At 46.7% G+C, this 14,197-nt stretch overlaps 1 protein-coding gene across 1 annotated transcript; it reads left to right on the forward strand.

Moving 5' to 3' along the window:
* Positions 1-10: 10 nt before the first annotated feature.
* LOC131293070 (uncharacterized) lies at positions 11-3,487 on the forward strand. Its single transcript, XM_058321150.1, has 11 exons — positions 11-59; positions 140-226; positions 294-495; positions 580-747; positions 821-915; positions 981-1,135; positions 1,197-1,380; positions 1,460-1,645; positions 2,100-2,746; positions 2,806-3,136; positions 3,210-3,487. Exons 1-11 carry the CDS (start codon positions 11-13, stop codon positions 3,485-3,487), a joined length of 2,382 nt encoding a protein of 793 aa, XP_058177133.1.
* Positions 3,488-14,197: the final 10,710 nt, after the last annotated feature.

A 14,197-nucleotide genomic window follows, 5' to 3' on the forward strand; every position in this document is an offset into this window, starting at 1 on the left:
AGGCAGTGAGATGGTGCGTCTCATAACGTTAGTGAGTGTGCTGTTGGTGTTCGGTGGAGGTAATGCCACACAGTTTTAGAGAGTTTTACTAGAGTTCATGAGGTGATATTTGAAACGAACAATTGTTGCGCTATTCCAGCAATCGCCGATTTGCCTGGTCTGGCAACTCCAGAACAGGGCGTTCTTCATGCAGCATTGAAACCGAACGAGCGCGAATCGTTGGATGGTGCGTGAGTTGTAGGGATAGTTACTTCCGCATAAGAATCAGCACACTTTGTCTTACCATTCTTAAGATTGCCATCTACGATACTACCATTTGGGGAGCGGAGGTGCTGTTGCTCCCGCCGAAGGAAGACCTGCGTACTTGCGAGAATTCGCCCATATTGGAGCGATTGGATGGACGCAGCCGGGCCGAACCATCAAGTGGAGTTGTGGTGGATCGCTGATTTGGGAAAATTTTGTGCTCACTGCCGCCCACTGTGTCGCCGATGAAGAGTAAGACATGATTAAGCTGTCCAAGCCAATCTATTACGCCTTGACGCTGTGTGAAGAATCATGAAATGTTATTTATTGCTTCAGCAATAAACCGCCGACGGTTGTTCGCTTTGGTGATCTTAACCTATACAACGATACAGATGATGCGTTTGCTCAACAATACGATATCGTGGAGATCATACGCCACCCGGAGCACCGGTTCAGTGCCAAGTACCATGACGTTGCTTTGATCAAGTTGGAGAAAAATGTGATGTAAGCTGACCGTCCAACTGAGCTTACAAATTTGTATACATAAGAAAGGTACATCGATTGTTGTTTATTGTAGATTGAATGACACCGTTGCTCCAGCATGTCTCTGGGACGCAGAGGAGATTCGTTTTAATTCTTTCGAGTCTGCAGGATGGGGTGCCACCGGTGTTGGTAAGAATGTCTGTGAAAAATGAGCATTGCAGTGCATTAAAAGGGTTTGTCTTCTCTCTTTTTAGGACAATCTCAAACACCAATTTTACTGAAAGTTACCCTGCAACCGGTTGAGAAGAGCAAATGTGACCAAACGTACCGCGTTGGTGATCGCGGTTTGAAAGAGGGCCTCCAGGATTATCAGCTGTGTGCGGGTGATGCAAAGATGGACACATGTCCGGTTGGTTGGAATTATTAAGGTAACGTTAAGATGGACACATGAGAAAGCTGATCGTTTTCAGGGTGACTCGGGAGGTCCACTGCAAGTGAAGCTGCTGCATAACGCCAAAATGACGCCATTCATCGTAGCGGTAACATCGTTTGGGTCGTTCTGTGGCCAGTCCGCTCCCGGGGTTTACACAAAGGTGGCTCCGTACATCCCTTGGATACGCTCCGTTTTAGAAAACCATGGTGAAAACGCTCCTGGTGAGTGGAGAAAAGATAAAACTAACTATTTTAAAGGATAATGTAAGGGTCTGTTTATACATATCTTCTTCCGTTTCAGAGTGGAAATTTAAGCCTCATGCCTGCGCCGTGCGATACGTCCAGCTGAGAGAGTTTGAACCTGATATAGTGGCATCCAAATCCGACACTATCGAGTCCCTGGACTATCGTGGCGTGCACATCAATGTTGAAGATATTCCCTCGACCGTGGCAATACGTTGGGATGAGAATAGCACCTTGGACAACTGTAACGGCGTGTTGATTGATGAAGATACCGTCATTACTTTGGCCGAATGTGCCTCTTCGAATGGGTGACTGCACGACTTTTTAGCATAAAGAATTATGTAGTTCGCTCATGTTTGTTACTTGTAGGAAATCTCCCAGCCGTGTGGTCGTGCTTGACATTCTTCAAAGAGAAATTGAACGCGTCCAGGTGCATCCACAGTATGCCAGTGGATCGGTGTATAATAATATAGCTGTACTCAAACTTGCGAAGCCATTTGTTTTCGATGAACTATTTCTCCCCTCCTGCCCATGGTATTTTAAAAACATACCGAATGACCAGTTCGAAGTAACGGGAAGAGGACGGACGGATCTTAATCAAATTCCCTTCGGTGGATTGGAGATAGGCATCGGTGCGAACACCGTTAGTATGAATGCTGAACACAGTTTATAATGTTTGAATGTTGCTTATTTTTCAGATTCAAGTTTAACAACGTTGGTATCGAGGACAAGCCAACGTACCGCTGATAATTGTACATTACCGACGGACTATAAACATCTCATGACCAACGGTTTGGCAGATGAACATCTTTGCTTCCGCAACGATCTGTTCCTGGTGCCGGAGGCTTGCGAGCAGTTGCTTGGCGGTGCTATTCAGCGTAAAGTGTTTCGTCTTTCCAAGTACTTCAACCACGCGTACGCGCTTAATCTGCTCGGAAGGGACTGTGGTTACGGGCAGGCGGCATTAGGGGTGAAGCTTGGCAGTCACACCGAGTGGTTGAGTAAGATCCTGCTTACCCATCGACGGCAGGACATTGGCGCGATACAATTTTTCAATACGGATCTGGACCTCAACGACCACTGCAAGCTGCCAGATGGAGACGTCGGAGTGTGCACTGACACACGGAGATGTCCGAAGGTGCAGTACGACTTTACCGTCCAGAGGCAGGTGACGCTCTGTGCCAACGGAACGATCGTGTGTTGTCCATTCCACCATGTGCTCAATGCAACTGAGGGCGCTGGGAGTGAACTGGATGAATGTTCATCGCGGTACAAATCCGTCCACAAGGAGGGTATTTTCAATCCGTACGGAGCGTTGGACTTCGAGGAACAGTTTCCACATGTGGTAATGTCGTACACAACCGAATCTCAACCCAATAATTCACTTCCGTTCAATTTGATCAGGTAATGATTGCTTGGAAAACCCTAAATGGATCGTTCGATTTTTGTATCGGAACGCTGATTTCGCAAAGTATGGCCCTGTCTACATCAAGTTGCCTATCGCGGATAGACTCCAACGAGGTTGTGGTGAAGCTAGGCTGGGAAAAAACGGCACCAACGCTGTGGGTGAGCAAGATCACGTTCCATCCCCGGTTCGAGGAAACCACTCTGCGTAACGACATTGCTATTGTGAGGATAGCCGGCACAGTCGCTCCGGAGAGTGGAAAGACACCGGCATGTCTGTGGCAGAATCAAACGCACACCCCGTTCCATCTAAGGCAGTTTGTGTTGACAGGTAATTGTACATACCACAACAGAGTTTATTTGAAGAAATTCAAGCACTTTGTTTGTTTCCGCAATTTCCTCAGACCTACAATACCTGAACAGCTATCCCAAGTACAACAAGGACTGTGAGGTGTTTCGTCACTATGGCAACCGAAGTCTGGAGGCGACGCAGCTCTGTGCGGACCTGGAGATCACCGGCTACCCGATCGTTTCCGGAGAGCCTTCGTTCTGGCAGCAGCGGCTGGACGATAGTGGAACGGTAGTCCACTTCCTCGTTGGTATCGTGAGTTACGTTTACCCGGCGATGACCGTTCAGACGCGTGTCGAATCTTATGTCGATTGGATCAAGAGCCAGATGTAGAGGAAGATGTTGTGCGTGGGAAACGCAAAAGCGAAAAGTATCTTCATTTACGTACGAACAAAAACTTAAGAAGGCCTGTTTATCAACGCGTAACATTCATTGTTCACATTTGATTGTGAAAGTGTTACGAATAAGCGGCAGACATATTGACAACAAATAAAATCTCATCGTATATCCAAGCATCAACAAAGAACAAATGTATGGTCGATGTAGTTTCCTCGATGTGATTCGCGGTGCATGACGAGAAGTTACACAAAAGGATAAGTTTTTCCTCACAGAAACATAACAAACTAGGCGCCAAGAGATTCGTAGAAAAACTGGGGAAAAGATATTGAAATCATCCTCTGTTTGATTCCCGGAACGGATGTGTTGGTTCATCGTTTCTCGACGCCAAAAGGCCTCGAGCTTCTGATGTGCGCCATTTAATGCGGTTTTTTTTTGCATCGTGCCAACGCTCATACACCATCCGCTCGAAGCTAATTGTTTTCTCAGAGTTTTTCATGCTTCTAGAGCTTGCCGTTCGTTTGCTTTGTTTGCATGGTTGCGCGACGGGGGAGCTCCCTTTGCGGGGTCATAAAATTGATGGTGGAGCGATAAAACGGAAGTTGCAAATTATTTAATTAATTTCCATTAATGGAATAATAAATAGAAGGCTACATAAATGCCGCACAATCTGATCGTGGTCGGTTTGAATTCGAAATAGTGGGTCGGGGATCGGAAAAGCGCGTTCCGGAGGAAGGCCATAGTGAAAAGATTTTTATTGCCGTCGGATTGCGATCTCGGCAGCACAAAGGATGTAAGTGTAGAAGTTAACGTAAATGACGATTGTTTCTGCAGCGCATTCGTTTCGCTTGCAAGCCTTCTAGTACTGCCCTTTGGGGAGAAGAAAACAATGTACATGATTAAAACATAATTTTTCCATTTTCCTCTTTATTAGAAAAACTTTCGCGCTGCTGTTCTTTCTTTAGTTTCCACGTTTCCTCCCGGTTTTTTTTTTCATTCGCCTCCACGTCCCATAATGCGATTACGAGTCCAGCATTGCCCTGGCCAGCCCATGCTTGTCAGCGAAAATCCCGGCAGTATCTTTCGAGCAGATGTGTCGTCAACAAAAGTCATCGCGCTGGAAGAGCTTCAGCGCCGTTTGCTGCGGCGATGATCGTTAGCGGCAAGACCCACCATCGTTCCTTCCTTCCTTCCTTCGTGTGGTCTGCCCCATCGGCTTGTGGTACTTCCGCCAGGAGGATAAACGCCAACTCCAGTGTATGCCGAGCGCAGCGTGCTCGTAGCGGAAATTAATGCCACCGGGCGCGCACCAAACTTAACTTCGGGTAAACGACGAACGTGTTGCCACCGGGGAGGGGGATCGGGGTAGCGGAACAGCGAGAGCTTGACTCCACGTGCCCAACGGGAAATTTATTCCACTTCCCGGAGGCCTTCCCGGCAAACTCTCGGTCCTGTAAGGCGACCCCGGGACGGAAGGAAATTCGGCTTCCCTCCGGTGGCTGATGGCTGATGAGCGCGTCTGGGTGGGGCGGGAACGGTCTCGCCCGCCGGACGGTGTGTCTTCCGAGGGCCGGAAGAAAATTAGATAAAACAACAATCTCCTGCCGCACGAGTAGGCTCTCGGCTTTGCGTGGGCGCCCGCCGCACTGTTCGGCCGCACATGTCACGCCAGGCGACAGTTGTTCCATCGTCCAGAACTAGGGCGGCTCGTGGAGCTTGAAACGTTTATGGTACTTGAAACGCTATGAGGCTGATTCCACATTAGCTAAATAACATACTATGGAAAGTTGGCTTGGTTTTCGGCGAAAGTATTGCTAGTCTATGGCTATCTAAAATGATGAGAAAATGTTTGAACTACCAAGAATTGATTAGTACGATTTCTATTTATATTTGATTGCCCGTTTACTACATTTCTTAGACTTATTTTTGAGTCTGTTTTTCTTGGAAAAATTTCAAGTGAATCACTGTTAGTAATCGGATACTTAAATCATTCATTTACGAGAATTGGCTGTTAGGCAGAGAATTTGCAATGTTGTCTTCTGAGAAGCCGAACTTTCTTGATGCCCAACGATGTTGATTCAGGAACGCCTTACACCAAATTTGTTAGTTTATATTTTTTTAAACACTGGTCCTACATTGTGCTTCTAACTCTTCTTCTTCTTCTTCACTTCGGCGAGGATTTACTCCAGTACGGCTATTGAATCCAGCTTCCTGGGCCTTCGCAAGCTAACCTGGAGACATAGACCTCTTTTGTTTAAGGACTGGCAACTAAAGGCCATATGTCCTGATTTTCTGTGGTTTTCGATTTTCTGTAGGCGTCGCCTTTTGACTGCCACCATGCGGCCAGGAGCACTGCTAGCCAACCACGCTAGTGCGCAGTCAAAACGCGGCTGTTCACCCGCCGTAACGAAAGGAATATTTCCTTCCGTTTGTCAGATCGCACGAAACTCGTGATCCGCTTGATTACTCAAACAGCACGAGATGTGCGTCGGCTAGGATTTCTCTGACTTGAGCTCCAGCTCGGCGACACCACGCGGCCGTGCCTAAGATAACCTTACTTTTCAGCTAACCCTTTCAGGAACCTCGTGCACTGCTAACCATCCTCTCTGATGCGACGCCGAACTGGAACTCTGCTTCTAACTCAACTGATTTAGCACACTCTTTAGATGTTATATCTTTCACTAAGACTTTATTGCCAGGATACTTTGTATGTTTCTAATTTGATTAGACTCTAACAACAAGTAGTATACACAAATCAGATGTATTTATTCAAAACAAGAGGAATATTTTAAATTCATTAGAAATATCGCCTGCGTTTAATTTTCTTTTAAAATTTCTTTCTCTTTTTTATGTTGAAACGAAGAGAATTTGCAGCATATTGTAGGACCTATAAGGGATCTGTTACATTTGAGAGGCCATTTTTTATTCAACGTTAAATCGATCTTCGTTCCATCAACTTATCTACCCAACTCCTGAGAGCGAAGTTCAACAGAGCCAATTGGGGAAAGCATATCGCAGAGGGAAGGACCCTGCGGGAAGGGTAGAATTTTTCACAGTGCTGAGTTGGCACATTTATCGGTCGCACTCAAACACATCGAACATTTCCATGATAATTCAATATCTTCCGCTGATTGCCATCGCTAGCGTAAACGTTCCTCGCGCGGGTTTGTTCGAGTGCGGGTTTTCCATTTCCATCGTGGGAGGCTTGTTTCACTACGTTAAACCATCGTGGTGTTGAAATGTTGACGGATTCAGCCAGTTCCGGCGTGCCGCTCGTTTCCGCCGTAATTTGGGTACCCGCATCCGGATGTCACTCTTCCTACGAAGGGGGGAGTTTTCTTTGAAGTGGGCTAGGAATTGTTTCCGGGAAAGCGGTACTCCCATTCGAATGCTTCCCTTCCGATAGGGAGAAACTGTGTCACATGTGGAGAAGCAATTGTGGCCGTGGAGACGCACGTGCATGTAAGTGCTGTGTTGTTGAGATTTTGTGTGACAAATTTAAGCCAATTACACACACACACACACTCACATATATGCGTAAACAGTTTTTTTTATAGAATGGAATAAAAAAGCTCTAAATTGTTTCCAGAAATGGCTACATACTTCCTCTGCGTCAACTGTCTCTCCGCCCGGCGTAAGCGTGCAACTTTTTGCAGACTTAATTAGCCCGTTTTTCTTTGGTGGTTCCAAGCTGGAACGTACGAGATAAATATTTATATTTCCCAACAAAACACACATCAGCAAAATACAAAGAGCCGCCAAGAACGCACACCAACGCTTCGGGAGAACTTTAGACTTAAAGAGCTTAGGAGAAAGCCATCCTGGCGAAAAGTGTTCGCAGGACGATATCACTCCTTTGCACGCTGATGCTCTACGTTTCGCGTGAAAAACACACAAAATAACTGGAATTCCGGTTGTTGTTCCAACTTACGTAAGCACACGGGAAACTGCGAAGGACACCGGCAACACCCCTTACACAGCACTTCATTGTCGGTACCGGAAACTGCCGGCTGGCGGCTTGTTTAACCAACGGATTACGTCAACTCGCGACTCTCAATCGCGTCCGCGCAATCCTCGCCCGGCTTTATCAACTGACCACACTTCACATTTCAAGCGTATCATCGTATGTCTTGTCGTTTGCGATCGGTTTCCGGGTAAATATTTGCACAGCAATCGATCCCGCCGCGCCGGAAATCCGGCCCACTTTTGCCCCGCGAGAACCCGTTGCCACCCCAAACGGAAACAAAGGACAACGGACGATTGCAACGTGACGATTTCCCGGCGTTACCTTCACCAGGCCATCGGGTCCCATTTTTGTCGTGGTGATGCGGGTGCAGAATTAATAAGTGAGCTGGAAGTTTGCGGCGTTTGTCATCGTTTGGCGTTTTTTCATTGTTCCTCCCATTCGCTGGAATCAGTGTGGTTTATTTTCTTTATGTAATTCATATACACACACAGACATGGGCACATGAGGATGGGGATTCGAAAGTGTTATTTTAAGCACCACGTGGGCACGTAATTTACGTTGGAAAGGCAAACGTGATTCCGATGAGAAATGGCCGTTTACGGTTAGTCTGCTTTATTGTAAAATTAATTTCTACGATAAATTTTACACAACCAAACGAAATTTTCGTATTGAATTATTTTTCAACATGGAAAAACGTATCTCATCGTGATAGATTATTTTATCATTGTTTCAATTGGATGCATCATTTTAAAGAAGTTGCTTAACGATCTCGAACCACAATTTCCTACGAAACAACGTTCCTCTTTCAAGCTTGTTGTGAAACGAGCAAACTGTAGCTTAAACTCCTAGCTTCAAGCCGTCGAGTGTCACCTGGCGTCGAGCTCCGAAGGCTCTCATTGTGCTCGAAGCAATAAAACCCGGTGCCCGGTAAATCAATACGGCGTGATTAGTGTTAATTGTAGCAACATTCACGGCGGGCCAATCTCCAAAGCGCACCGATCAAACAACATCCTGCCAGGAGCCGACGGAGGCTTGCGTTTGAATAATTGATCGAACAATCGAACACAATCGAAGGGCTTGCACGGGAGCGGAAATCGTCGGCAGCATCATCGCCACCGTCATAGGAAACGCTGCGTGGCGTGTCCCGGGCGCTGCTCGGTAGGAGACTGCTTAATTATATGATGGCAATCCTTTCTGTCCCGGTGTGGGTGTGCACTCGGGGATGGGTGGAATAATAATAACGCCACGGTGCCTTCACCTGGCTGGTTCGCTGGCGTTGACTTAAGTTGACCCGCTGGGAAAATCAATCCGGCGCTTCATCAGAACCGAGCGGGGGGTGGGGGTGGGGTGGTAGGGTGGGCTTTTCATCCCTGGAACCACGACTTCGAGCTTCACTGGAATGTAAACGGGTGCAACATCGGAGTGTAAACGGTGGGCGTACTTTCCATGACGACACACCAATTGACATTCGAACTGAGGGCCATTCCGCAACCCGTTTGGCACAACCCCACTGAGCATCTAGTGAGCTGTTTTGTCATTCACCACTTCCTCCCCCTCGGACCCTCCGCTGACGAAGTGGGGAACGTCCTTTGGTGCCATCAAACGCAGTGTTTGTCTTCTGGACCGACGCTACAACATAACTCCACCTTGTAGCGTGTCGCTGATGATTACTGCCTCGCAAACGACCACGATCTAAACCGTCCTTCTACCTCCCCACCCTCGCACACTTTAACAGCAAACCCACCGGTCGGACGCTCCGATGTCAGCCGGTTTTATGGCCTCCGGGGCCCTTCCGTCACGGACACATTCCGGGTTCGGAGCTCGCACGGAAGTGGCACGATGGGTGACGCTTGGGAAGCGTAACAGGGCCCGGCTCCGGGTCGAAGGGCCGATCGAGTGATCCTGACGATGATTGCCGTCGTCGTCTCCGTCGACGTCGTTTGGAAACCCTCGGCGGAAGCTACTTCTTACAACTTTTGTTTCTGTTGCGTTCCACCGACCGCGCTTCCGCTGCTCGACTCGGGTCGTAAAAGAATCGGAGTCACCAAAAACAAACACACACACCGAGTTACGGCGTCGGCATCGTAAAAAAACCCTGGTTTCGGATGCTCACGGTACGATGGGAGGACCCATTTCGGAGCTAACTTGTGGCATGCAGGCGAAGAAGTGATCCGTCGCGATTACAATTTCTCTGTTGCCGGAGCGAAAGTTTGTGTCATGCAAAACCATGCAATCAACTGGGAAATGTTGGACCGCAGCGATGTCAACATAAATAAACATGCAGTTCAGTGGATATTGCTTATTCACAGTAATTCAACGCAATGGTGGGTGTGAAGAATGGGGATAGTTTTTGTAGTTTGTTACAATATATTTTCGATGAAAGATCATAGTCCCGCGCAGCAATTCTTCACTGGAAATGAAACATCCTGTTAAAGGAGTGTTCAAAATTTAAAATAAAATATATCATTCGCTTTACAAGTTTGTTTTCCGATTTTATGTAAACAAATCAGATCTTTTATCGTAAAACATTGTTTAATATTTTATAATATCTCTTAGACCATTTTATCCGGCATTTCAGAAATGTTTATAGCTTCATACAAAAAGCCATCTATTCTTGTTGTTGTTGTTGTTTTCCCCAAAAATGAATATTTAAATTTTAAGCAGTCTTATGAGTCTCGTACAAAATGTGGAGTCAAAAAGTCGTTTATTTTGCTACATTTAAGGAATACAGTTTTCATATCCATTTCAATAAGCCAGTAAAACAAAGATATTTTAAAATAATTTGAGTAGAGAATTAATTTCAAATACAACTAACGAAATTAACTTTTCAAAATGAAATTGTTAAAATATCAAAATTTAGCGAAAAGAAGAATGAAAAAGTTTAAGAAAGTGTAATGTTTATGTATATTATATTTTTATATATATGTAAGGAAATTTCTATGGCAGTGTGGCTTAGTAGTAGTGTGTTAAGACACTACGGGACTGGGAAAGAGCGTCCGAGAGATCGAGTGGGTAGTGAGTAGCAGTTCGGAGTTGACAGTGAACAGCCGCGGTGAAGAAAGGTCAAGGAGCCAACCCGAGTAGAAAATAAAGCAAGAAGATAACGACACAAGATAATCAGACGTGTGATTACTGAGATTAAAATTGTTAGGTCCGAATCTACATTACATTTAATTTCTTGTATTTTATCTAACATCAAATTTTTAATGCGACTGAACTATTTAGAAAGTTGATAAATTATTTAATTACTTTAAAAATATTGAATCATCATTTAAGGTATCCGGCCCGCGCCCTCGATATCTTTTTAATCATCTGGCCCTTTTTAGGAAATGTATGCCAACCCCTATCTTAAATCCCTCCCGAAATTATGTTAACGTCAAGAAACCAGATTTTTACTCTTACTATCTGCTTCATCCGATATTTTTCGTGCCACCAGTAGTTAAACAAAGATTGAAAATGCTTTAACCACATCAATTGTTTTTGTCATTCTCCCAGAACGCGATCACCCCGTGTGTTGCGTGTGTGGTAAAGAAAATGTGGTCCAGATTTTCCTCGCGAACTGCAACACCACCGGGTGGCGCCTTCCGTTTCGGTGTTTTCCACTCTCTCCATCGAGAGCTACTCCGCTCAAATAACACACTACAACTTGCCATCGTTGACTCACCGAGCCACACTTCCGATGGGAGAACGGAGGGCGAACTTTTCTTTCCACAACAATTCGTGCTTTGGAGCAAAAAAGGAACGAAGCAAAACCAGAAAACTTTCATCCGATCATCATCATCAACGTCGTCGGTGCGGTACGTATCGTCCCATGCGGCTTTCCATTTCCATCCTCCTGTAGTGGGGGGTCGGGTGAGCAGCGGAGTGGTACACGAACCCTTCACCCTCCGGTCCCGAACGGTTCGCCTGCCATCGTCCTTTCGATTCCTCCATTTGATATATCCTTCACTCTGCATACGTGAGGAGTCTTCAACTTAAACTGTTCACATAAATAAAAACAAGTCGGGGGAAATAAATAAATAGCACCGGTTTGCGGGTTTCGGTACGTGAAGTGGAGGGGGTGGACGCGTTTCAAATTCTACACCCCGCTTCCCTCGCTTGTGTCCCTGGCAGAACTTTAACTTGCAAGTTGTGTAGAGCGCTTTTCATTTACAAAAAAAGAAAAAAACGCAAGAACCGCTCTGGACGATGGTTCATTTATGTTTCTTCTCTGCACTTGACCCCGTTTCTTTATTTTTCTATTTTTTCAGCCTCCATCCCCCTGTTCTACTTTGTGTCCATTGTGTGTTTGCAATGTGTATTTACAAAACGAAACCGGGCGTTCGGAACCGCTGCAACGTGCAACATCTTGTTTATTGCATGACAGTTCCGTGCCGTTTCGTCCAGTTCCGCTTCCAGTGAACGTACGAGGGACGAGCGTGTCACGGTGTACGTATTTGTTTACAGCCATGTGTGGGTCGATGTTATCGTTTTTGTGAATGGCCGATGGAATTCACAGCGTCAGTCGCCTTCCAATCCGGCTCGTGGTAAATTCAGCACCGGTTTACGGTACGGAAGAAAGCGAACAAATATTCGCAAAAGAAACGCCACTTCCATCCATGATGAATGTCGACGGGGATGTTTTAGGGATAGTGCCATGTGCCCGGGGGTGGGGTGTTTCCCCCCCCGGTGGTGGTTCCATCCAAAGCCATATAATCCGCCTGACGGCGTTCGAGCGCTCGGAAAGACTATCGCGCACAGATAAATAAAGCCAAAGTCCAGTGGGAAGATCTCGGCGTGTTATTTTCCCCGACCAACCCCGGTTGAGGGAAATGTTCGCAGGGGAATCCTTTTCATTTTGTACCCCCTTGTTCCACTTTTCCCTGCTCCACGGTACTCGCTCGATCACGTGCGAAACACACACACACACATGCGAGAGGCAAACGTTTGGCGGACGAGTGCTTTCGTGCATGCCGCACGGAAAACTCATAACGTGTCGGCTATGGTTAAGCACTGGCATAAAAGACGGTGGCTTTGCACGGGCGCACGGAGGTTTGGGTTTCGTGGTGTGCGTGCCAGAGCGGCGTATAACGTCGAGCCATTGCATCGGAACATGCCCCCCCCCCCTCCTCCTCGAAACCAGAAGCAGCAGCACCGTTGAACCGCGGGTGGAGGTCAGAGATCAAAACTCACCCCGGGAGACGGTGGCGTGCCGTAGTGGGTGGACCGATGCTGCTCGTTTAATGCTGGTGTTGAACAAAGTTTACATCCCCACTCGGTCCGCCCCCCCCCCCCTCCCACCCCCTTCACTCGTGGGAAAAAAATAAGTTATTGCCAACGGGGGGAAAAACGGAACCTCGGTCGAAACACGGCCTAGGGCTCGGGGATAGGACGGGCGGGGGCGGGTTGGTTGAGCCGCATCCTATAATCTATTGGATGATAGTGTTTCTGCTTGCCACTGATGGCATTATGATGTAGTTTGTGTATCAGCGCATCGGTGTGTTGTCGCGGGCAAAACCCGCAGCGTGACTTCGGCTTTGACGATCGTTTCCCTTCGCAGCGGAAGCTCGTGCCGCTTAATAATGTTGTTTGCTAGTTTTCCTTGCTTTCCTTTTCTTTTTTTTTCCTAGCGACACTATCGCTAATTTTATGCCATTACTTTGCGCGGCGTGACGAGGGAAAGTTCGTTCGAAAAAGCCAAACCCGCGGGAGGTGGGCTAATAAATAGATTCGGAAAAGATAGCACGGCCGTTTTTCCGCTAACAATGGCCGACAGCGATGGCGTTGGTTTTCCACGGTAAGGACGGATCCTATTAGTTGTAGCAATATATTGCGCTTCGATTACGAGCGAAGGAGAGCCTTTTGTAATATGTTCGTTCGAAGAAACCTGCGAACAATTGATGATGTTATGAGGAAAATATGTGATAGGATCATAGAGGAGGGTATTATTAAAACGATGACAATGTAGCGATCGTTAGCCATTTTCCACACAACGTATAGTGTTTCTTGGGAAGACGTCTGATGAATAAGAAAATATATTGCAAACTAAACCAATTTTCATGAGACACGCAACTTATCGCAAGGTAGATTATGATACCGTGATCATTTTTCTTCACTCTCATCTAAAGTTTAAAAACTAATTTGTGTGCACGTTTGAATTATCTTTAGAATATTCTAATCTAGTGAACATTTGTCACTTCAAACATTTGTATTAAAATAAATAACGGATTTCGTTCTACCAAAGTTGGCGTAGAACGAGCCCTCGCATCGTTTAAATGTTAAATTACGGCACCTTTAAAGGCCACTGAATTGGTGTCCTTCCCTCCCCCCCCCCCACATCATTTGTTTCTTTTGGGTTTACTTTTTCAGGTCCCCTCTTTCCCGATGGTAAGTTTTCCGCTGGCGCTACAAAGTAAAGTGAAGGAATGAAAAACAAATAGCGGCCGGTCAGCTTCCGAGTCATTTCGCTCCGTAACCGGGCCGGCTCTGGCTGCACGGCGAAATGAAGGAAGGGGGAGGAGGGGGAAGACTGTTGGACCGGACCCCGGACAACGCTAACCTCGAAACGTAAACAAAAGCGTTGTCTGACGGTCGGCCGCAAGCCGAAGGAAAACTCGAGCGACCGCAACGAAAGCTTTCCCGTGGTGAGTGACCCGAAGGCGGGTTTTGCGTACACCACTCGGAGTGGTGGAGTTTTCCCGTTTGCTGGCCAAAACCCCGTGAGTGGCTTCGGTGCTTCGGGGAAAACAGCTGTGCTCAGT

This window comes from Anopheles ziemanni, chromosome 2, assembly GCF_943734765.1.
Source record: "Anopheles ziemanni chromosome 2, idAnoZiCoDA_A2_x.2, whole genome shotgun sequence".
In the NCBI taxonomy this organism is placed as follows: domain Eukaryota; kingdom Metazoa; phylum Arthropoda; class Insecta; order Diptera; family Culicidae; genus Anopheles; species Anopheles ziemanni.

Bases quoted from the DNA above. Each gene is read 5' to 3' on its own strand.
- LOC131293070 (XM_058321150.1), top strand. From the start codon at position 11: ATGGTGCGTCTCATAACGTTAGTGAGTGTGCTGTTGGTGTTCGGTGGA. The intron at 496-579 runs GTAAGACATGAT...TTATTGCTTCAG, and splicing joins CACTGTGTCGCCGATGAAGA to CAATAAACCGCCGACGGTTG. The intron at 2,747-2,805 runs GTAATGTCGTAC...CAATTTGATCAG, and splicing joins AGGAACAGTTTCCACATGTG to GTAATGATTGCTTGGAAAAC.